We start from the raw sequence: 24242 nt of genomic DNA on the forward strand, positions 1-24242 counted from the left end.
AAACAAGCGAATGGAGGGGGTGTCACAATGCCTGTGGCCGGAAAAATGCAGTACTGCACCGGTGGCGGGTGGTTTGCACTTCGGAAAAATCTCCTATAGCAAAGAGGAGAAGGGATGAGTGGGTGGGGAGGGGGAGGAATGAGGGGCTGAGAGATATCTCGCCAAACTTACCAACATTCGCCACCTTTTGCTGCTGCAGTTCGGTAGCAGTATCGTCGCGACAAGCCAGATTATATCTGATTCACGGACTGGTGCGCAACGCTCAGTCGTTGGTCGGTGGTCTCTCGGAACGGTTGTCATCGGAGGCAGGTTCCTTTCGGCGTGCTATACACACAACTTACGGTAGTATCTTCCCGGTTCGTCAGAGGTTCGTCAAGGTGTTTGCTGTAAACGCGTGCGCAAATTGTTTGTTTGTTTAAATTTTGTTAGCGAGGAACATTTTTTATTTTGCATCGGTTTCCGGTTACCCAGAAAAGTGGCGTGACGGTCCAAGAAGCGACGATTGCTGTGAACAAATGCTTCATCATTATTTTACTGTTAACGGGTGGTGCAGGTGGTTGATATAGAGTGAAAAGTGAAACGAAGTGCAGAGTGTGCTGAAAAGCTTCTTCTATGGACACCATTGGTGTAAAGAAAGAACGCAGATAAGCAGATAAGCGCACCGGAACAATCTATCTTACAACGGTTAGTGGATTCGTGTGGCTCTGTGTTTAGTTCGAAATACGGATTTCAAACATAAAAGGACTAGCAGCGATCAATCGCACAAACTCGAACAACTATGCATTTTCCTATGACTAAAATCCCAATATAGTGCATTCGCCTAGAACTATAAAGTGAGGAGCAAAATCCGGAAAAAATCAAGTGAAAAATCAAGTTGAAGCACTAAGCGGATCTTTATGCTGTATTTTCAATCGAAATAAATTAGTTAGTAGCGTGTATAGGTCAACAACAACGCGTTGGTAGCTATTCCAGTTAATTGATTCTAGCGTCGAATTTTTTTTTCTTAACATGTTCAAATGTTTTATGGTTTATTTATGTCCTCGAATCAGTTTTACCCAAATATTTGATGGGAATTTGCGAATTCGAAAGATAACTTTCTACAAACAACAATAGTCGTTGATTGTACCATATAAGAACAAACAATTGAAAAGTTGTATGCATATTAAAATAACAAAATATCTGAAGGATTGAATTGAATCAAACAGTTTTGTAAAATGAAAGGAAATAATAACAAGCCAAACGTACAACAAAGCTTTCCCTGCCCGCTGGATGTTGTGCGCAAACTGGATAAGTAAATCCAATTCCGTTTCGCTTGCACCGGACAGACCGATTGTGATCCTGCGCATCACTGTCTGCAATGCATTTGCATGCTGCATGCGTTACTCAGTGTATAAATCGAATATAAGATATCTGATTGTCGCTCGCCACATTACGTTATGCGAATTTGTATTGCGAAACGAAAGCGAACGTACCACCGGGCACCGGTTCGGGCAGTAGCTGGCTCTTTTGCTGGCGAAGTGGGTTTGTCCATCCCAAATGACAAATTTATCGCCTCCAGCTCCAACAACACCGAGAAGGGGCGGTTCTTAAACAAGGTCTTTAGACTCATCATCGGACTGTACTCACCTTTTGCTCGCAGTTGCAGGATAGGTGTGGCAATCATACATACGTACATACGAACTTATGCACGAGTGATGTAATTATTCGTCCCCAGGCGAACCCAGACGTCCGTCCGTTACGTCCGCAGTGACGTTATTACGAAACAAAGCTTATATAGAATTGGGCATCCTCATTAAGTTATGCCAATTACGAAATAGACCATCTCTCGTCCATCGTCGGATGGATAAGCATACATTAACAGCCGGTGGCTGATGATCTTAACATAAACGATAGAGGTTCTTATCACTTGTTCCAACGTTCTATCCAGTGTAGCTGCATGACATTTAGCACAAATCTCAACGTATCAGTGAATTGGCTAGGCGACAATGAGCAGTGAGTACTATGCGTGCTTCGAATCCTAATCAGATTGCGCATTCCATCCCATCACTCGACTCGAACCAATACTCGGGGATTCAGTTCGACGTCCCAAAAGTTCCTTGATAAAGGTATTCTAATCACATACCAGCTGGCTACCGTTCACGCCACAAAACAATGCGGATACTAATCGCCATGTCTTCCTTAACGTCGCCAGCCGACATTCGGAGCAAACATTTCAAGAACATCCAGCCCAAATGGTTGGACCCACCCACAGTGACCCTGAAGTAGCCAGCATGATGATGACTGTGTGACTGTCCTCTGGCGAGTTATGGAAACCCTATTTCTCATACCCTATAGCTCATCATAAGCTGGACAGCAAGCCGATACGACGACGACGACGATCGGAGTAGCTCCTTTACGGTTTCGTGCCTTCCGTTGGCCGGCTGCAGGTGAACGACCATTGTTCGGAAGGCGATTAGCATACGTGATCGCGTTTTCTATGCCAAGCGCACAGATTGACCTTTAGAAATCCATGACATACGCTGCTGATCGCTATCGATGAACATATGTGTCCAAGGGAATGTGAATGTTCGATATGGGTATGGGTGGGATGATGCTCCAAAACCAGTACCGCCACTGTCACTGTTAAGGACACATGACCGCCGAGGTCAGCTGCCGGCTCCATAGTTCCGCCGCCGTCCACTATTTAAATGCATTCGATGGGCATAACCTTATGTTGGTGGTTACCCTTCATTAAATCATCGGCATAGACCAATCGGGGGCTCCTCCTATGATTATAGACCATGTAACCGAGAAGATCAACAACAAATGATGATCATTAATTTTCGTGCACACGTGAAAGCTAGCGCCCAGCAAACTGCATACGAATATTATGAATATTCTATGGGAGTCCATAAAACTGGTTCAACCTTGTCGCGTGCGGTGCACACGCTTGCGATCAACAGGCGACCTTGGCCTATCTTGGAACCAGTCTGCTTCTTAACATTGTGACGATTATGGACCTACGAGCGTCAGCTCCTCCTCTGCCGTCGACCGTCAGTACCGTGCATCGATGCTCACCGCATCGATTTCCAATGCGCTATTATGCAATTATTTGGCCGAAGACTGCAGGTGCTGTGAAAAGCATGAGATGCCGAAACGGGAATAACCAGCGTGCTCGAGGAGGTGGGGCTTGCACTTTTGTGCACTTGATCGTGACCAGATCGAGTGCGTTTGGCAATGTTGCAGGCCACGGTTCTTATCGTTGTCGTTTATCATTTTCGTTGTCATCTCGTTTCCCTTGACGCATTCGAGAGTTCCCACCGTGTTCAACGCGAGAGACTCATATAAACCCAACAGATTCGTAGCAACAACGCAATGAGTTGATGGGTGGTGCACGCAACTGCACTATGTGCACCTACGGGTGTTCCGTTCGTGTGTCATTGCGTAGCGTGATGATGCACCACGGTCACAGAATGCTGCTATCTCGCTAGCACCACTACCCTCTGTCTAGCCATATGTGATTACCCTATGGATGGCATATTTACACTGCATAATAATCGGTCGATAATTGTTGGTCGCGCTGCTAAAGACGGGCGCTGAGGTACGGAGACTTCTTTCCGCAGCATTTCTTCTCCATTGACCATTGACACGGCCGGCACCGTCATCTGGCATCTTCGGATCGTGCACGTTTGTAGAGATGATTGTTTTGACCAACAAATGACCATTTTTCGAACTTGTACGTAGGAGGTGGTGGCACCGTTGACCTCCTTCGCTCGGGAGAACTTCTCAAGCTGCTGTCGATCCGTTGCCTCTCCTCTGCGGAGCTAGTCAGGGCGGACTCGAACTAAAAGCTGCGTTATTGTGTAACCCACCGTCTGCCACTAAACGCCCCGTAAACAGCAGCTGCATAAAAAATCTCCGCTACTAAAGATTATAATAAAACTTGTTTTTTAGCTTCACTTAAACTACCCCGCCTTACGATCGCAATTGATATCCCCCCAGGGTCGTACGCACCTGTTGCAAACCGTATAAGAGAGTGTGCGCCAACGGGCAGTCATGCAATCGCGAGACCATAAACTGTGCTCTCTCTTGATATAAGAAAAGAGAAGCAAAGACAAACGAAGCTCAGAGATGGTGTGATGGTTACTTCATTTCACTTTCCGTTAGATTGCTTTTGATGAAACTAGAAAACATAAAAATGCGTATGTGAATGAACAACGCGACATGATGATGCCTAAAGCACTTTTTACTATCTCCGTGAAGGCGACGGAGATAGTAAACTAGGGGAGGAATAGCCATGCCAACCGTGTGCCACATTAACATAACCGTTTTGTCTTAGGTTCTCTAGCATGTGCGCGGATACGAAGGTACCCCCGTTGCTATCGTTCCTTCTGAACGCTACGTATTCTGATTAAATCACGAATTTGTTATTTGGCCAAGTTGGTTAAGGACATTTGGGTGTGAATTCCATCAGGCTGAAAGGAATCAAGATTTACGTTTTGCGTGCTATTGGGGCAAGCAATAATTTAAATTCGAGGTCTTGCTACTCAGGAGACACTACTCCGAACAGGACCAGTTGATGAATAGTATTATCTTATCATTAGGTCTCACTCGTGATTATTTTGGTGATGAAATGCATGCATCAGGAATCAAGTAATAAAAATCGCATAGAAAAATTAGCATAAGAAAACGTTTAGTATTCCAGTAAAATCTAAATACAAAGAAAAGAAGGTTAACTCTACAAATAAGGTCTACTGGAATTCGCAAAGAAACGGATTAGAAAATGCTTATCAATCAGGTCAGGATGTGTTTACATAATCTGTGGTAATCTAAATATAGAATTCTTAACTATGCCACAATAGCAATAACTCATTATAGTTTCATTTTTAAGCAACGACGCTTGTTCTGGTCGGTAGAAAAAACCCGTTTCTTTAAAATTCCTAAAACCAAATCCGGGTTCGGATATCGTAACCCTGCATTTATTAACTTAGATGTGACTCAAGACAAGCCCGCGTTTTGTGCTAATGATGGGCCAAAAAGGTAGTAGAAACCCACACAAACTTATGCCAATAGAGTGATATTGAATAGATTTTCGTGACCATCAATCGCGGATTAAATCAATGTTTTTACAATTCGAATCTGCAAACACTCGCAAATGGCTGGCAAACATCATCGAACATACTTAAACTCCGCTGATATTGATTTGGTTAGTAATGATTGGCCGTTTTCAATTGGCAGACCACCCTATCTGATCAACACGCGCACCATATCACCACGACGGACGGAGGATGGCGGACGAAGGAGGGCAAACGGAGTTGATGATGACGCAGGTAGGCGGAGTGGCAAGCATAGCCGAAGCGTACGCCGGTCGGTCGATTTTCATTACCGGCGCAACCGGTTTCATGGGAAAGATCATGGTGGAGAAGTTACTACGTGACTGTGCTGACATCGGCCGGATCTACCTGCTGATACGAGCCAAGAAGGGCATCGAGCCGAGCCAGCGCAAGGAAGAGTACATCCGGAACATTGTGTTTGATCACGTCCGCGAGAAGCATGGCGACCGGCTGTCACGGATCCACCTGATCCGCGGCGACATACTGAGCGAGGGGCTAGGCCTAAGTGAGGCGGACCACCGCGAGCTGATTGACAATGTGGAGATGGTGTTCCATTGTGCGGCAAACGTACGCTTCGATCAGCACATCCGACAAGCGGTCGATATCAATCTGAACGGTACGATACGGGTGCTGAAGCTGGCGGAACAGATGCGCAAGCTGATCTCCTTCGTTCATGTCTCTACTTCTTACTGTCAATGTAATGAGGACGTGCTGGAGGAGAAATACTATCCGGCACCACAGAACCCGGAAGGAATCTCGCACATGGTGGGTCTGCTTGACGATAACGTTCTGAACTTAATCACACCGCGGTAGGTACAAAAGGAGGGCAGCCATTTCCATTCGGTGATGCTCACTTTCCGTTGCTTCTTTTTGTAGGCTGCTCAACAATCTACCGAACACGTACGCATACACGAAAGCTCTCACGGAGGATATGGTTTATCAGTATCGAGGAAAGCTACCGCTGGCCATTGCCCGTCCATCGATAGTTACAGCCGCTATGCGCGAGCCTTTAGCGGGCTGGGGTGAAGGCACGAACGGACCAACCGGTCTTTTAATTGGCGCGGGACGGGGTGTGATCCGGACTATGTGGTGCAAGGCTGACTATCTGGCCGATTTTATGCCAGTGGATATTACCATGAATGCTATCATCGCTATCGGCAAGGAACGGATGAGTAACCCGAAGAAGGACGACGTTATGTACTACAATCTTACCTCGTCCGCCGACAATCCGATCAACTGGGGTGAGGTGCTGGAGACGGGGCGCAAGGTGCTGAACGAGAATCCGTTCTGCTTCGCACTCTGGTATCCGGATGGTTCAATCAAATCCAACTACTTCTATCACTGGCTGTGCGTAATATTCTTCCACTACCTGCCCGCCTATCTGATTGACTTCCTGCTAATTATACTCCACCGTAAACCTTTGTAAGTAGGATTTCGGGTGGCATCAGCTCAGCTTCACTATGACGATCAATTTATGCATCCCTTCCCATTTGTTCTTGTAGCCTCGTAAAGGTACAGAAGCGGATATCGGGTGGACTAACGATACTCCAGTACTACACGACCAAAAAATGGATCTTCGAAAATAACAATTTTAAATCGTTGTACCAACGGCTTTCGGAAGATGACCGGAAGCGATTCTACTGCGATGTGACCGAAATCAACTACAAGACCTATTTGCACGATTTCATACTCGGCGCACGGCAGTATATCGTGAAGGAGGCACCGGAAACGTTACCGAAGGCACGGAAACTGCTGCGCAAGTAAGTAACAGTAGCCGACAATGGTGGGACATGCTTCTGTACGTTTGATAACGATGTTTACTAATTCTGCTCTCCATCTTCCCTGGCACAGACTTTACATCATGGACAAAATCGTACAGATCGGTCTGTATCTGCTTGGCCTGTGGTTCGCGTGGACGTATCTTGAGGTCGTTACCGGATCGATTCAATTTGTGTTTGATTCCGTTATCGATTGTTTGCGACCCAGCACCGGTAGCAGTCGGACTGGCCTATGATTACAGCACTGCAACCATGCGCGCATTCCGCTGAAACCGTGCGTTGGAACCAAAAGGAATGATGATCTTTAGATGTACATTTTGTTTAGCTCACCGTTTACCCCGATTTCTAAGTTACAATTAACCTTCGAAATGAATCAAACCGGCACGGTGCACATACCGTACGTAGTATGGCACAAAAGTAGCTACACTTTTTTGTTTTCATCACTCAGGCAAGGGCCTTGAGACGCGGACGGTCAAGGGCCAGAATCCGAAGCACTAGGCTACGACTATCCTGACTATCGCTTACCCTAGCCAGCAGCTGGGTAGCGCTTGGTGGCAATATACTCAATTTTCCTTTCGCTAACCTTAAGTTACGCACTCATATTGTGTTAAATGTATAGTCAATAAAAGTTTTTCGCATTAAATTGAGAAAATGTGGCAAATGTTTGTGGTAGCAACCAGATACTGCTATTGATACGACGAAATTGCGATGATTTGTCCGCATGAAATCACCCAAACCAATCGATCGACAATCTTAGATCTAACATCGACGCTCTTTGAAGAACGTAAAGGACACGAGAAACATGAAGAACATATTTTTGAAACAGTATCATTATCGTTTTTATTCAACTGGAACGAGAAGTACAACCTTACCAGTTCGAACTAAACCGGAAAACACGCAGATGGACATTTATAGCAGAACAAACAGCGACAACGCAACATTTATATTTTGTGCTTCATTTTGCCAATTTATTCAGACACTCAAAGTGTGTTTCTTTTGTTAGATAAACGTTTTCCTCTTTCCGCCACATTTTTTGCATCATTCAAACAAAACAGCTAGCAACAATTTACACGCATTATTGAACGGCACAGACCCACTTGACTGTTCCATTTGGTTTCGTCAGCGATGCAGCTCTGAGCTAACCATCTTTCCCATCATCTTTTCTCATTTGCTACATTAGCTTAACGCATTTCTTCTACCTAAGCCAATACTACACTACATCAATAAAATTGAACAACGTCACTGCACATGGATGGTGCAGTTTATGCATCGATTCGCGAGATATTTACAATGTGTTTATCAATATTTACATTATGACATGTGAATTTAAAAAAAACACACACAAAAAACAGAATACTTCAACGTACGAGACGCACGACAACGACTGAAAAGACCAGGTTTGATAGAGAGGAGCCTAGGCAATGGCAATTTGCATTAAATGCACAATGGGGAACATTCATTGTGGAACTCATGCCAGTGGTATTGGGATCGAGATGTGAAAACGGAACGGTAGGTGGGTGAAGTGGCAACATGGAGATTAGCATTGTAATGCTATCGACTAGTGTTGAGTGCGAACCACGAACCTTCGGAACGCGGTGCTGGGATCACATCCGTTGCGACTTAGTAGACCACCTTCTTAAGCTGTTCGTACGCTGTGTTCATGATGCCCCAGCTGAGAAAAGCACGCGAAGCGTTCATGCTAACGCCTTTGTAGACGTTCCGCAGCTTCCGATCGCGGCTAATGTATACCTGCTGCATGGCGGTCCACATGTTAACATAAGGTCCGCCGACTCGGCACTGCATCGTCACCTTTAGCACGTTCAGAGGGTAGAACACTGTGCTGATAAATGCTCCGATGCATGCACCAGCCAAGAACTCCTGAGTCCCCTGAGAAACGATGGAAACCTGACAAGATACAGTGAAAAGCCAAATGAAAGCGTGCAGCAATGCGGTATACTCGTTTGAATAGCTAGCGGGCGGATCTACTAACTCGCTTCGGTAGCCGACTACTTGCTTCTTCGCGAAGCACGAAGAACATAGCATTCGAGGGTCCGTTGCGCCACAGTATGGGTACGAAACCTCGGTACAGTTCTTTAAGACCATTTTCCAGGATAATGATCCTACGGGAGGAAAAAAAGAATTAGTATCATCGTACCGGCCGATCGAATATGACAGAGAGCTCACTTGAAGGCATGATGCGTATTGCGATACTTTTGATGATAGTTAGCATCTGCCAGCAGTGTTTGAATCCTTTCGAAGGGCATCAGCATTGCTTCGACGGTACCAGCCGCTATACCTGCTACCGCTTTGGCTATGTAGCGATTTACGTGACAGTATTCGACGAGCGGCCGCCTTGTACTATCGTACACACCGAACATTAACGATAGTGAGATCGTTTTCTGTGCCAATGGCGGGAATAGGCCCCGGTATAGGAAGGTCATGCCTTCACCGCGCAACTGGCCAAAGGCCTGCGTTAGCTTCACACCGTGTAGCATCTGCCGAAAGATCATCTTGTAGATGGGATAGGTTACGGTAATATTGACGAAGGCTGCTCCCCAGCCACAGAAAAACTCCCGCCAGCAGAAGATCGGCACCGTGACCGTACCGCTGCTGTTTGGTACCGCGGGATGCACCTCTTCCGTAGTGCGTATGATTGCCATCACAGTAGCTCGCGTTCCCACGGCAAATGGTTGGTGTGTACAAGCGAAATCGATAAAATAGCGGCGAATCCTAATCTCTAGCCTTCAATGCGGGTGTGTCTCGGAGCTCCGGTTCTATCAACTCGTCAGCATACATTCACGTTCCCACCAGCTGGAGTCCGTGGATAAAGCGAGCCTGCGATTGTTCTTGCCATCTCGTTGCGTGCGTGCGGTTCTATCTTTGGCAGTTATGTAACTCCCGCAATTTTTGGGGACACTGCCGTTGTACTCTTCCAGGTGTACACCGGATTTCGCTCAGAATTTCGGATGGCGGGAGGGGTTTCTCTGATAACGGAGGAGGACGTCCTGGTCTCTGGCGCGCCTTTCTGTCGAACGAATACGCCTGATGAAGGAGCCCCACGCTGCGATGCTTGTTCTAGGCGAGTCTCAACAGAAGATTGTTTGGCTGCAGTTTGAATCACTGATAAAAATTGATTACAGAATCGGGATTTTGTTCGAGGGTTTTGCGTTTTGCTTCTTTTTTTCTTCTTCCACGGACGTCACAATCAGCTGACAACAGACCGATGACAGCTGGTCAACGGCACTTTTTGCTCAAAACCATCGATAATACGTTCTCTTTTTCTTGTCCAAGTGACATAGTTTCTTAGTATTGAAAATAACCATTTAGTGATATGCTTAATTCAGGTAAATTCTATATAAAATATTTCATCAAAAAAGCTGATTCAGGAATGCCGTTTCTGTTGTCCGTTTGGTGCCGATGAGAAATGTCAAAGTTTGTTTACCTTTAAAAAAACCCGCGCGAGTTGTGAGTTCCTGTGCGTTTTCGTCGAATTTACCGTGATAAAATGATAAAACGACCCTCCAAAAAGGACAGCGAGAATGAAATACTACGCATGCAGCAAGAGTTTTATGCGGAGCAAAATCGGGATGCAAACTTTCAACCGGCTGCCAAGGTCGTTCGAATGCAGGGTGGCGAGAACGAGCATCCGCCGCCGGCTGGAGCTGGAACAGCCCGGAAATCCGAATTTGCTCGTCGCCGAGCGGAACGGCAAGCCGCCAAAGAGGCTCAAGCACCGCAGGATGAACCGACGAAAAACGAAAGTGCGGCTGAAGAGGATTCAACCACTGAGGCGCCTGTAGAAGTCCCCGAAAAGTCCTTCGTAATGGGAAGCGTCGTTGAACGGGTCTCTGTGGAATCGTTTCAGTTTAAGGAAACGATCGTGCCGGAAAGCTCTTTTCCTAAAACGATGCACATTACCGCATATCCTGCTGCATCGGCGTCGGATAAGCCGAAGAAAAGTCTCTTTGCTCAAATGCTCGCTAAAGATAATGAAGCACATTCTAAATCGGACAGTTCTATTCACTTCGAAGAACCTTCGGGAAGTGCTCTGCTCGAGGGTTGGGATGCGACGGAGATTCACCAGGAAAATTTGCAGAAACTGCAAAAGATGACGGAAGAGGAGATAAAAGAGGAACAGAAGATTTTGCTTAATACACTCGATCCAAAGCTGGTAGAATTTTTGAAGGCCCGTAAGAAGCCTTCGTCCGAACCGAACCATGCAAGGAGAGAACCAAGACCGGAGCTTGGCCCAGAGACATCTCATACGGAGGTTCTACCTGCTGGGATGGAGGTGCTACAACAAGAAGGTTCTGAGCAATGGATCAACTTTAACGTGCTGGAATCGGAGAAACTCGAATGGACAAAAGATGTGGAACGCAGCGTAAAGCAGTTGAAACCGGGAGAATCGTACGAAGCTCGATTCGATTGGAAAGGTGTTTTACAGCCGTACGTTTCCGCATCATCATCGGGGTCAGATAAAGATGATCGTGAACTGTATCTGCATGGTGAAGATGCTCAGCGACCCGGCTACACGCTTCAGGAACTGTTTCGCTTGGCACGCTCCAACGTACTACAGCAACGAATTTCCGCGCTGGGGGCGATTGCGGGATTGTTAAACATTTTGAATCAAGGATTCTACGACGGTGTGCTGGAGCTGCCGGTTTCGAAGGTTTTCTTCTTTCTACGCTTTGCCCTGGATGAAAATACGCCTTCGGTCGTTGAGGTAGCATCCCGAGCCCTGGCTAGCCTTTTCTACAATGAAACCGACGAGATTCTTCTGGATACCATTTTCGACTCCGAGTACGGTATGGTTCAACCTGAAATGGCTCTCAACATTACGCATGGTCGGGAGGACGGTCAGCAGCAATCAAAGGAACTGGGCGATGATTTTAATGCTTTAAACTTAGGAAGCATTTCGGAAGGACGCAACTATGCACAGCAGCGAAGCAATCGCGCTCGATACACTGCCGATCTGCCCGATGACGATCCGGAAGATGTGCACAATCGTGAAACGATGAACGATTTTCATCTGGCCGAAACAGATCTTGTCGAATGTTTGCTTCGCACCAACATTCTCGAAAGGATACGCTATATTCTTTTCTCGATGAAACCGGAAGGAGCCACTGTGATTAACTGTGTAAAGCTGTTGATTCGTGTGGCTCGTACAAACGAAGCAATGGCCATGAGGGTTGCTTCCAATGAAGCACTGATCGGCGGGTTGATCAAAAACTATCTTACCTCACTGGAGTGTAACGATGTAGATCACCAACCACAGGCCATAGTGATCAAGCTGTTGCGTGTGTTGTGCGGCTATAGGGCAGATTTCTACGAACGTTATCTGTCTCGATACCATGCGGTCGGTTTAGTGAAGCGATATATTTTCTGCAGAAAGGATATTGATGTGAGTTGTGTGTTTCTGTGCCGTAAGATTTGGATTTTTGAATTCCATTTGACAAGGAAAATTGATCTTCCCTTCAGACAAAAATGATCCAGGTACAAATTGAGTCCTTCCGCTTTTACCGCCTGCTGTTGCAATACAAACCGAGCAAAGAACTATACAGGTACGTCACTATCTTTTGCATATAACTCAGAAATAGTTGACTATGCTTTTGTCATATTTTTTAGTTAAGTTATTTAAAACCCAAAAAGCAGGTACCTTGGATGAAATTTTAAACTAATTGATTTAAATTCCAAATAATTCCTATAGGTCCCCTTAATTGTGTATGCTCCATAAGCGCATATCCAATAGACGTAACATAAAGGTTCGAAATTAAATAAGCCTGGAATGCGCACCTGTTTGAGAACGGTTCCTTTTCATATGAATAAGCTCTACATGACGAATGAATGTGTTCGATCCATTCATGGTTTCGTTCACTCGTCGTTACCATCAGATTTTCTGGGTTCCACTTTGAACTTTCAAATGAGTTCCGATTCGCCATAATTTCGGCAGTACTCTCTACGATCTCAACATTCGAATGCAGGACGAATGTGGAAGGATGCGGAACCGTTCCCATTAATAGATTTAATTCGCTCTTGCGGCTCATGTTTATCGCTGGTCGCCATTTATTGACATTCGATTGAAACCACCCACCATTGCTGTGAAAGTAAATGAAATATTCCGATGTGGAATCTGTGCCAAACCATACCCGAAATCTCGCCATCACGATGCGTGTTAATTAAGACGGATACCATAGTACTTCCGTAGTTGTTGGTCTGTTTAATCCAAGATCAAAAGATGGCAGAACTTGATCGCATCTTCATGCGCACTGAAGTAACATTTGGCCGTCTGATATGCGGTATTACATTTGTCCTCGGTAACTGAAGCCGGAAAAAGCGATTATTAGAATAAAATGCAAAATATTACAGTATAGCAAATACATTGCCCTTGGCTCTGTTAATTCTTACCAATGTGTCCACACTCGCGCGTTAGATGGGCTATGGCATGCTGCATGTCGGTCGGTAGCATGTCGGTTGGTAACATGTCTGTTAGCCATTCAAGGAAAATGCGTCCCGTTTCCGGCTCGATGACTCCAATTTTATCAAACAGACAGTGAATGTAGCACTGGACGGCCTTATCGGCGTGGATCGTGCCGTCCAGACATTGTCGAAGTAGTTCCTCCGAGGCACCGGACTCGGAAACGCACGTTTCATGCAGTATTTTCGCAGGCTTTTTGTAACGATCCGGTATTTCAAATGCCTGAAGGAGAAAATGGATTGCATTATTTGTATGGCGTGTTCAAGGATGAATGAAGGATTTTGATTGAAATTTCTCGCCGTGTACCGGCTACCGATAGTACCTAGTTTGGAGATTGGTTTTTAGTGTTTCGTTTCGTTTAGTGCTCAAATAAAAAATAAACTCATTGCACAACTAAACGGTGGACATGGAACAGCTCATAAATGGTAAGAGAATGGAAACTTTTTAAAGCATTGAAAGCAGTCCTATTACCACGCATTTATCAAGTACTAAATTCACCAAAATTTTTCCGGCATATCCTGGCGTGTACAATACGAGAAATTTACTTGCCAAACAGATTAGACAAAATTTGCTTTGTGGCCCTTAGTTTCGCTGTTCGCCTCGAAGCAAAAGTTTTATTTCTATTTATTGCCGCTGTGAGCGCGCTCTTACTGTTAAAGTTTGTCCCATGAAGTTCGTTTGCCTTACGTCCACTTACATCGAACGATATGGCAGATCGAAAGCTGTTCTCCGTAAATAATCGACAAGTACGTGGAGAAGTAAACGCAAAAGTTTTGCAGATTTTTTTTCAAGGAAGATTCGCGGTAGCAATCGATAGAAAGAAGCAAGCAAAAGTATCTTATTTTTCAACGGTACTCGATTCTCTATAACGTGTTGTATCGTTTCACACTGTCGCAACAGATGATTTTCTCTCTGGGGTCGGTAAGCTTGAAGCAGCATCTTGAAATGTATTTTACAATTTATAACACGACACCCTCATTCATGAAACGATAACGAAGTTAATCTAGGTGATTAACACGAAGGCAGCGAATTTTCTGCTTTTCTTCGAAGCGGATCAATCAAAAGGTTGTTTGTCTGCAAGGAGACCTGTGAAAACTCGCTTTCCCTTTCATATTCTTGGTTCTGAGGAAAGCATGTGATTTCAATGAGCGTGATTTTGTTCATCGACGAAACGGTTGCGGGATTCTCGGAAAGAGCAAAGGTTTTTCATGCGCCCAACAACAGGAATAAATTGTAAACTTTGTCCTCGGTCGCCTCGTGTGTTGGGTAAAAGTCAGTCAACCAAGTTGGGGCATGATGGGGGGCATTGGTAAAGTTTTCTCCCAACGCTGCCACTTTCAAGCATACCACCGGGATCCCAAGTGTATCCAGGGCCAGGGATTTCGTTTGTAGATCGCGTGGCCTAAAACTGGATTTTAATACACACGCTCTACGGCATTCAAGCTTATGCTTTAGAGCAATTCGATCAAATTCACTTTTCCGCTCTGTGAGGCTTCTTTGGTAGGAATGTTAGATCTTGCAGACGACCATGGCCTGTGACGACCATGGCCAGACATTTGGCAAACTTTCGCACACAGCCAGGCGCACACGCACCAGAGCACAACATACTTTGCTGACCCTGATAAGGGACACATTACGTATGCAAATGAACGACCAAACTACGGAGAGCCGGGAAATCTCTGAAGTGGCATACTTACGTTCGAGCAGGCGAGGAAATAACATGCCGCCAGAAGAACTGCCTGGAATTGTTGCTGCATCGTCCGTCAGTTCTGGTATAGACAGAGCCTAATTCCTTCTTGTAACCGCTCCCAGTGGAAATCGTAAGTTATCACTGTTGTCGGTGCGTATGGACGTTCGTTGCCATTGGAGCAATCTCAATTCACAGCCACTATGTTTTCACCGTGCTTTAGCATGAACTGATCCCTTGGGTATGGTTTGAAGTATCTTTTAAGGAACCATTTCTCGGACACTTTGAATGCAATTTGTGAAGTTTCCACGTGTGTGTGGTGCATGGAATGGGCTTTTCCACGGCTTTGAGATCTACACTAATAGAAGGGATCGCTTAATTTGCAAATCATCGGCAATAAATATGTACAAATGATGATAGGGTTTCCGCTTCGATGCTTTTTTGCGCAGTGATCATTGGTTCTCGGTGAATGATTAGAATACGATTTGACTCAATACATGTTGCGCGATACTTGTAGAAGGTAATAATTATATTCGTTCTACTCATTCAGCATGTATGTTTTCTATGTCAATGCATGCGAGGGCACTTAATAATCGAGTTTTCAATATAATGAACACTACTGATGTAAACCATCGATTCTAAAAAAACCTTCTGCAACAGAGCAACTCATCGTGAGAATATCTTTTGGGAGCTAGGAAAAAACACAATTAATATAGTCTGCAGCAAGTTATTACGTTCCAGAGCTACAGGAATGACTGTGGCATCATTGAAAACCCGAATACTTTAGTTTCAGTAATAATGGAACTATTGCATTCATTTGAGACTGGTGTAACAGTAACAATATTTAACAGCATAGAGTTATTCATTTTATCATTTGCATAATTCTAACAACTACTATACATAAATGAGCTAGTTTTATAAAATCCATTGTATTCCAGAATTGAAAGCAATTCTCAAATATTGTAATTCCAGAATTGAAAGCAAGGAGTGAAATAAATAAGATATTCCATCTCCAGTGTGGCCACTCTTGTAATTCTGCTGCGTGTTGGGTTACACTCTCATGCCTTTTCCATTTCGGACAGCAACTGATTTCGGTTCCAGTAGTATTTGTACCTGGGGCGAATGGAAAAAAAATGCCAGGAAATGAAAATTGATTGAAATTTCGGAAAGGTGGGAATGGAAAGCTTTTCATAATTTTTATCATTTATTTTTCGTTCCATTTCGCACCGACAGTGAGCTGTGGCCAGCACTATGCTACTTGATCGAGTGGCACTACCAATATCTCGTTTTCGACGAAAGTGGACCATTCATTTTCCGACAGCATGGCGTCGCCTTGTTATCCCTAATTGGTCCCGGATTGCAGCTTGATTCAACCAGCAGCACTGACCCAGCTCAGTTGGCCAACGTACGCACTCGGCACCGACAACTTTGTGATAAACTGTTCGCCTGTTTCTCAAAATGGTTCACCATTGCGCTGCGAACTGGAGCTAACGAAGTAAGCATGACGATAACGATGATAAGTATGCGGCCATCTTAGGCCAACGTAGCTGGTTAACCTCAGAACCAGCAGTTACCGGATGCACTATGCTGAAGGTGAATATTTCAAGATTAACGTTCGCATCTCGCTTTTCTCGATCATTCTTTTGCACTGCACAGTTCTCACAAAAGCTGCTTCTGGGTGTGTGCTTGTGGACCGCGGAAAAGATACGCTTGTTGGATGAAAAAGCGTTTGAAACGTTCCTGGAACGCTACCTGGTACCATTCATGCGAAGCGAGCAATTTGAGGCAATTATAGCAACATTAAGGTAAGCAGTACGGATCGCCGCAATCAGACGCATGCTGATCAACAGTGCCCGGGTAAGAGAGCTAGAATTAAGCATTTTTTGTCTTGTACTTAGATCCGATTCATTGATCCTGACGGAACTGGATGGACAATCGCGCCGTATTCCGGCACTACCAACGCTTGGTGCTGTGCAGCTGCGCCCACATCAAAGCATTCCCACGCTCATCGTAACGCGAACGTATCCAATCTTCCTGCTTCACAGTTTGCTGCATCTATTACTGAAGCTCGATACCGAACCATCGGCCTTGGCGTTATCAGCCAGGTTGGCAACTGAATTGCGAAATCACTTCTGGAGAAACGCGTCTCATTCGCAGTACATCGATTGCCTGGCAAGCAGCACAAAAACGGAGAAAATGAAACAATTGTCACCAGCCTCCGACGACGGATATGACGGTGATGGTGCGTCGATTTGCAATTGGTTTCGACAGACCATCGAGCTGCGATACCTACTCGATGTGCTACAGCTAATGGCCCGCGAGAAACGAACTGACCTCGGACTGGCAGATACCAATTCAGTTGTTAAGGGGGCGACCAGTAACCGTGATGGATTGTTACTTCAACTAGCATTCTCCCTGACGTTCACGATGAGTGAATCGTTCTACCGTGAGTTGCTAAAGCTTTTTGATGGTATTATTTTCGTGAAAGGTTACTACGGTGACTACGGACCGGCGAGTTGTTCGTCTGTTTCTCAAGCGGATCTACATCGATGGAAACTGAGCTACACGCTGCTTGCCGAAAGCAATATGGCGAATAGTGAGGTAAGATGATGGTCATGGAAATGTTTTTGTATGTCGAGAAAACCGTTCGCGCACAGGCGCAGCGTTGTCGTATTTAATTTTCCAAAAACATTAACAGCTATTCAGTCGATGAAGTTATTTTAGTTTAAAACATACCTCTAATTAATAGTGCTTATGTTTGGGTTGTTTCGCTTCTTGGCAGATGTCACCAAGGGATCACAGTAATGCGTTTACTATGGCGGAATGGAAGAAACCGCTGCTAGCACGTACCTGGCCATACAGCCCACTGTATTTGTTGGTCGAGAAACTAGAGAAAGGTTCCAGTACCGGCAGGAAGGAAATTCCTTTGTTCAACGAAGCAAACATTCTAGATATGGCGCTTCGATTTACTGAGCTCGTCGAAGCGGTCGGTATTCATCTGGCAGATTGCACTGAACGGTTGATGTACCTGATAGCGGCCTTTCTCGGTCCAGATTCGAGATTTCTTCAACCTGATTTCACCCCGCTGATTGATAGACGGATTGCGGCACTGTGTACCGAAACGCGATTAGCCAACCAAAACCTGCCTGTATTCAATTTCGAAACAGCAAGGATGGAAAATAAGAAAAGCTTCTATGCTCTTTATCTGCTAGCGCTAGATATCTTTCAGAGTTCCAGCTACGGACACGCCGGATTTGGTAGTTTGCTTATGGCGCCGTTAGCACAGAAGTACGAGGTGCGCTGGAGGAATATGGTTTGGTCGGAGTATGTAGCCGTTTTACGTTTCATCACCTGTGGTGCCGAAGAGGTATGGTTAGGATAGAATCTATCAGCACGATAAGGCTATCTTACATCTTTTACATTTTCATGTCTTTCGACCAGCTTTTCGATAAACTGGACGCTTATCTTTCACCAGAAGAAACCGACACGGTACTGTTACGATCATACGGCCAAGCGTTGAACTCTAACCTGCTTCGGGTCGGGTCGATACCACATCAGGTAGCTAGCCATCATGTAGAGGCATACCGAAGACGTCCAAAGGCGAATGTTCCGGTGGTCGAATCAAAGTGAGTTAACAATCGACCGAGGTGTTAATCACGAAATTGGTGCAAACCATTTATCAGTGAAAAAAAGATGCCACGTTTGTAATAAAATCAAATGAAACCAAAACGCCATACAAAATACAAATGAAAAACGAAGAGGAAAGAAAACCTGACCGATAACCTTAACGCAGTTTGCCATGGCGGTCTCAACAGAAACGAGTGTTGCACTCTTGGTTTGGTCTTGGTCACCTGTGCTCAATCCTTGCTACGGGGCGTCTATTCAAACCATTCTCGAGTACGGTGAACTGCTCGGCGACTTTTTATGGTTCGTTTCTCTGTAACTTTATACGCCCTCCTCTATATAGGTGAAGGAAGGAGATAAAGCCAGTAAATCTACCATCGTCATGAAGTGGCTATGTTATACTTTCCTGCTCCAAGTATCTAGCACGAGCGAAGCCATTTACTTCTATTAATAGGACAGAAATTTCCTGCGAGATTTGTAGAATGAAAGAAAAAGGAAATCAACAGATGAGCAATAAACGCAACCACATACGGTAATCTGCTCTCATTCAAAGCACAGCGGGAGAAAGATTCGGTTCCGAGCACATGGCTTCCAGCACGCGTACACCAAAAGCTCATGGAGGCGTGAAGTTCTACGCGTTCCGAAAGATGAAACTTGGATGGCAATCAAGAATACGCAGACGAAACGAAGTGACAAAAGAAAAACAAAACGCCGAGGAATGTCGGGAGACACCAGCCAGAGCCATCTTCCGGATGAGTAACTTTTTCACGGAAATCTGGGCGCAGGGCTTTAAGGGCTTGATACGGTACGCCCATAATCTCGTGGTTTTGCTTCAAAAAGGGTGCACCGTAGCGTTAAAACGCGTTGCCACCTCACGTGCTACATTCTTCATTTCACGTCAATAGTCCCTGCTTTCCGGAAGCGCTCGCAGAGCTTTTGCAGCCATCTCATTCAAAAGGTGACATGATTTTTTACGCACTGTCTCGTACACTAGGCCAGACAAGAGATTGAAAAGAGGCGAGCATAGGAAGTTAAACAAACCAGATACGCCAGTGGGTTGCTAGGTGGAGACGCCTAGTGGTGTTACGTTTGGAAGACAAATATAAGGGACTCCACGATCCGGTTATTAAGGGTACGGAAATGCGAATCCAGTGGTAAACAGCAGCAGTAAATGTAAATGTTTGAATATTCGAAACTGTCTGCCTGAGGGCATTTGGAAGATGTGCGGTGCGGTTCATCTAACATGATTACCATTAATGCGGAATGTGTAGGTATTGGATAGGAGGTGTTCGCTAGATTTTACAGTCGATATCCTTCTACTTGGTAATGTGCCTTACGCGATACGCGCCCTCACGCTTATGCTGATTCAGCCGTCGAATAATCAATCAAGCGCCATTATGGATAATTACCCGTCTAATGAGCAGACATATTCTCAATCGGTTGGCTTGTTCGGTGTCACTGGCACGGCCGCTACAGAGCAGCCGTCGGCCGTTTCACCCGTTTGAGCAATTAATTAACGTCAATTGGCGCTTACGTCTGTCTGGTAGGCATCTTCAAATGGACCTAAACGGAACGGTTCGACACCATACGGTTGTGAGTGAGTAGACACACCCTGACGCGAGCGTGTAACGAGTGGCGGGATGACTTAAAAGATCGCAGGTCAGGTGTGACGAGTTAAGAGGGTTAAGTGTCTAATGAATGGAGAACAGATCATGGAACATTGCGTTTACTCGCACTGAGGAGCTGTGGATTGTAAGTGTCTCCGACAACATCATCTCCTTCCATCTTTGCGGTAATGGGGTGCGATGTTCTACACAAGACTGGCGAAGGAAACTAACAAAAGTATATCGATTACAATTCTTCAACACGGATCACAAATCGATATACCTAGTTTCGATATCTATTTCAATTAATTGACATGTTTTTACTTATCAGAATATATTTTCCAGCTAATAATTATCCACGTCGATTTATGTTTCCTTAAAAATGATTTATATACTCTTATCTGGACTAGTTGAATTAAAAAAGATGCAGATGTATCGTTCTACTTAGAAGTTCTAACAATGGGAGTTCATTTACTTGATTAAAAAATATGCTGTCGGCCCACACCGGTGTCGTCGAAATGTATTCAGCATTAAACTAAATCAATGTTGGTGGCTCAGAAAATGTTTTTAATCTTTGAATAATCCTTTGGCTTTAATGTTAGCGAAATGCAAATAAACTGAAAATGTTATGTTATCGCAAAATAAATAAAAACTATGTATCTTTTTATAGATAAAATGAAATAAGAATAATCAGATTTTTGCATTCTAACCGATATATAATAAAGCTTAGATCACACCGTGATATTCACTATTGACGTACGGCGTATCCAAGAACCGTTTGTTTCTGATAACGCCACGCTTGCATATCTTTTCGCAATATGTTTGTAACCCCAAAAGTTTACTTCCTGAGAGGTGTGTGCGGGTGCGGATGCGTGAGCTACATCGTTTCGTACGATGCGGTGCTGCCTGAAATAGGACTGACGTAAATTTATTATGAACCCATCCGGGAACTCCATCTGGTTCCATTTGGATAAGGTCATTGGCCGTAGCATTCATATGACTTAATATCACCCGAACGTCTTACCATACGCCCGGTCGCCACTAATTTATTAACACTCTCGTGCTTGTTTTGGTACCGCATTCCTGATGGCTTAGTGACCGCAGCAGCTACTCGTCATCACCCGCGGTTTGCAGGCCGAATGAAGAGATCGGCTTTCCTAGAAAATGTGACCACTTTCGTTTGTCTTGACAATGAAGTCACGTGCTGGCGACCACCCCGGTTAACCAATCCTACAACGTGCTGCCTGAAGACGAAGCACGTGCGCGAAGTGGTGTGGCTTCTGTTTTGTTCTTTTAATTTCCGTTCGATGAAGGAGCCACCGTACGACCTCAGTGTCCCGAAAACATCGATGCTATACCAACACCATCGCTGTGTTAGTGATGCTTCGAAACATGTTTAGTAAGAATTTCTGCTCAGCAAGAGATGCTTACGGTTTCCCTGTGGATACAGATGAATGCGTCAAACGTATACTACGCTAGAGTGCAGGAGCACCGAACCGTATAAGCGTTGCGTTGAAAAATAATGCGCCTTGTCTTGCAGCGGTTAGCCTGCTATTTGCACTTTTAATATGGTGCGTTTGCTGACCCAGCCAACCGGAAGATGAGCATAGCAGGAACAGACAATTAAATACATAGGATAAAATTGGCTCCGTAACATCTGAAAAGAAGGACGTTAAAGCTTCCTATGGAATAGACGCCCAAGGTTCTTTGTTGGTGGATTTAATATTCTGGGAACAAACAACATGCCATGTTAAGTGGTTTTTATTATCTAGAACATGTATACTGGCAAGGAAAAAACGCAAAGTACTACGAGATATCAGCAGATACACACATACACACACAAACATGGTCAACTGTGTAAGTGTCAAGGTCAAGGCTCTTTCTCGTGATGATATCAGACTTCCATGGGTAATGGTTGTCCCGGGGGCTCATAGTATTATGAATTTACACAGCATGCAGCATCAACAAATCATGGAATGAGTCTTTATCATTTGTAAAATGTAACAATTACAGGCACGGACCACGGTTCTAATCTTTCACTTTGCTTACGCACGACTTTATAGTCGACTTGCTTGCTAACGAATGCCATAGACAGCTGCTAAAAGGTAAGTTTTACAGCTCATTCTCGTATTGTAAGACCGCCGGTGATGAAATTAGTCATCACAGAATCAGGCTAAGGCAACCACAGGAAAACAGATAACGTAGGTAAGCTAAATGCAATTATGTACTTCAACTTCAATTATGTCGTAGCTGCTACCTGGCATCGTAAACAATTTCGACGCTTTTAACTTCGCTCTTATCATAAGAGCTTCGTCATGCGATAGATAATGAGATCTTTAACAAAGTGAATTTTTCGAGTGTATCATTTCGCAAGCCAAATCTTATGCTCAACTTAGTACTTTGTCTCGAGGGCACTAAGCCACATTGACATGGCTAAATATGGCTAAAGTATTTTCCATATTCGCAGCACTAGCACTCAGTACGCCCTGACTGTTCCATCAAATTATCTGGGGCTTATGGTTTATCAAAGCCTATTTGTATTTTGTTTCATTTTGCGTTCATTTTATATTTCAACGCTAGTTATCTAGCCCAATATCCCATACAATAAATAAACTTATACAATCAACTAAAATTGCATGATCTCATTGTGTGCGCCGATTTTACGAGTCAGTTTAAACATTTTGGCCAAACCGATAGGCCATTCATTTATTATTCCGTAGCAGTTATGGAAAAATATGATGTATTCATACATTGTTATTCCTTAAAAAATATGAACACTAAAGCACCCAACAAGGTTCGGTTTCTCGAGGAAGTAGTTGTTGTCCATACCAGCAAATTAAGCGTCCATCGATCTCCTCACACGTTGGTAGTAACCCTCCATTTATGGACTTTGCCCAACTAATGATTCACCACGCTTCGGTGGTAAGCAGAGATATGACGAGAGGGAATATAATTAATGCGTATAGACATTTCCCGCCATATCCGGTGTGAGGGAGGAGGTAAGAGGTGTTATGTTTGCACGTGCTTCTTGTAGTGCGTCCTCATCGCATTGACTGATTCACAAGCGTTGCGGGATATGAGGAACACATCTACCTAGAAGCAGCAACCGGAGCATTTGCATACCAACGCAGATCGCGAGACGCGGATCATACAGAGACATCGCTTCACATCGCGGGGCTCACCCAAGCGTCCGCTTCACCGATCCGCCAGATCGTGTTAGTCTCGTGATTAAGATCAGCGCTCTTCGACGGGCAGGCGTGCGTGTAAGTGTGTGTATGGTAGGTGTGCCATTTCTGAATGGAGGACTTACAACCGCTGGCCCGCTAATTCGTGGCGTCTGCCAGCTGGCGCCAAAAGCGAGCAGCGAACCACGCACACAACAATCCCCTTCGGTTGGAACACATAAAATACCGGATGAGGCGCAAATGAACGGGTTTGTGCCGTCGTCGTCACCCTGTTCGTGTCCTGTCTCCTGTGTTCCTGTTCCAGTTGGTCTTTTCAATCCAAAGAATTTACAACCCCCGGTGCCGGTGTGCCGGTGATTGCGTGCGCCCATACGCGTGTGTGTGTGTCCGTGGACTCGTTTTGTTTTCGTTACGCTTGGCCAGCATGCGAAAAGCCCAATTAAGAGTAGCAGCAGCAGGGGAAGGAAACGCGGTGGAAGGGTACCCCGCAGGCCACACGTCTTCTTTGCCGCGCAAACCACGCGGCCGCGGGTTCCGTTGCCATGCCCTGCACACCGGCCGCAGGTGATCAGCAACAACAGCAACAGCAGCAGCAGGAAAGGGTTGCGTCGATGCGGGGCGACTCTCGAGAGCAGCCAGATCGCGTTACGCTCCCTCGCGAGCACAAATCACGCTGGATGAGAGAGAACCACGCGAAGCGGCGCATCCCGCGAGAGCGTGCGCGTTCGTGGATGTCGTGCGCGTTCGGCTTTGGCGGTTGTCACCGTATAAAACCGCGGTTCGTGGCGCATTTTTG

At 45.1% G+C, this 24242-nt stretch overlaps 4 protein-coding genes across 8 annotated transcripts; 2 read left to right on the plus strand and 2 right to left on the minus strand.

Moving 5' to 3' along the window:
* Positions 1-272: 272 nt before the first annotated feature.
* On the plus strand, positions 273-7487 carry LOC125949739 (putative fatty acyl-CoA reductase CG5065). 5 transcript variants are annotated; one of them, XM_049677062.1, is made up of 6 exons: positions 275-342; positions 1928-1992; positions 5218-5902; positions 5970-6515; positions 6596-6853; positions 6945-7487. In XM_049677062.1, the coding sequence occupies exons 3-6, from the start codon at positions 5268-5270 to the stop codon at positions 7105-7107; spliced, it is 1602 nt and encodes a 533-aa protein (XP_049533019.1). In that variant the 5' UTR covers positions 275-342; positions 1928-1992; positions 5218-5267; the 3' UTR covers positions 7108-7487. The 5 variants fall into 5 exon arrangements, with proteins under 5 accessions (XP_049533015.1, XP_049533019.1, XP_049533017.1 ...); XM_049677061.1 differs by having other exon boundaries at positions 295-367; XM_049677058.1 differs by lacking the exon at positions 1928-1992 and having other exon boundaries at positions 273-367.
* Positions 7488-7723: 236 nt separating this feature from the next.
* On the minus strand, positions 7724-10049 carry LOC125949765 (mitochondrial nicotinamide adenine dinucleotide transporter SLC25A51). Its single transcript, XM_049677094.1, has 3 exons — positions 9056-10049; positions 8862-8991; positions 7724-8776 (listed from the first exon to the last, which is right to left on the minus strand). The coding sequence occupies exons 1-3, from the start codon at positions 9529-9531 to the stop codon at positions 8492-8494; spliced, it is 891 nt and encodes a 296-aa protein (XP_049533051.1). The 5' UTR covers positions 9532-10049; the 3' UTR covers positions 7724-8491.
* Positions 10050-10339: 290 nt separating this feature from the next.
* LOC125949704 (RNA polymerase II-associated protein 1) lies at positions 10340-18751 on the plus strand. Its single transcript, XM_049677008.1, has 7 exons — positions 10340-12272; positions 12350-12432; positions 16267-16528; positions 16690-16838; positions 16932-17634; positions 17816-18400; positions 18475-18751. The coding sequence occupies exons 1-7, from the start codon at positions 10377-10379 to the stop codon at positions 18661-18663; spliced, it is 3867 nt and encodes a 1288-aa protein (XP_049532965.1). The 5' UTR covers positions 10340-10376; the 3' UTR covers positions 18664-18751.
* LOC125949779 (general odorant-binding protein 69a) lies at positions 12519-15252 on the minus strand. The gene is made up of 3 exons (XM_049677117.1): positions 15044-15252; positions 13277-13568; positions 12519-13189 (listed from the first exon to the last, which is right to left on the minus strand). The coding sequence occupies exons 1-3, from the start codon at positions 15101-15103 to the stop codon at positions 13089-13091; spliced, it is 453 nt and encodes a 150-aa protein (XP_049533074.1). The 5' UTR covers positions 15104-15252; the 3' UTR covers positions 12519-13088.
* Positions 18752-24242: the final 5491 nt, after the last annotated feature.

This window comes from Anopheles darlingi, chromosome 2 (genome assembly GCF_943734745.1).
Source record: "Anopheles darlingi chromosome 2, idAnoDarlMG_H_01, whole genome shotgun sequence".
Classification (NCBI taxonomy): domain Eukaryota; kingdom Metazoa; phylum Arthropoda; class Insecta; order Diptera; family Culicidae; genus Anopheles; species Anopheles darlingi.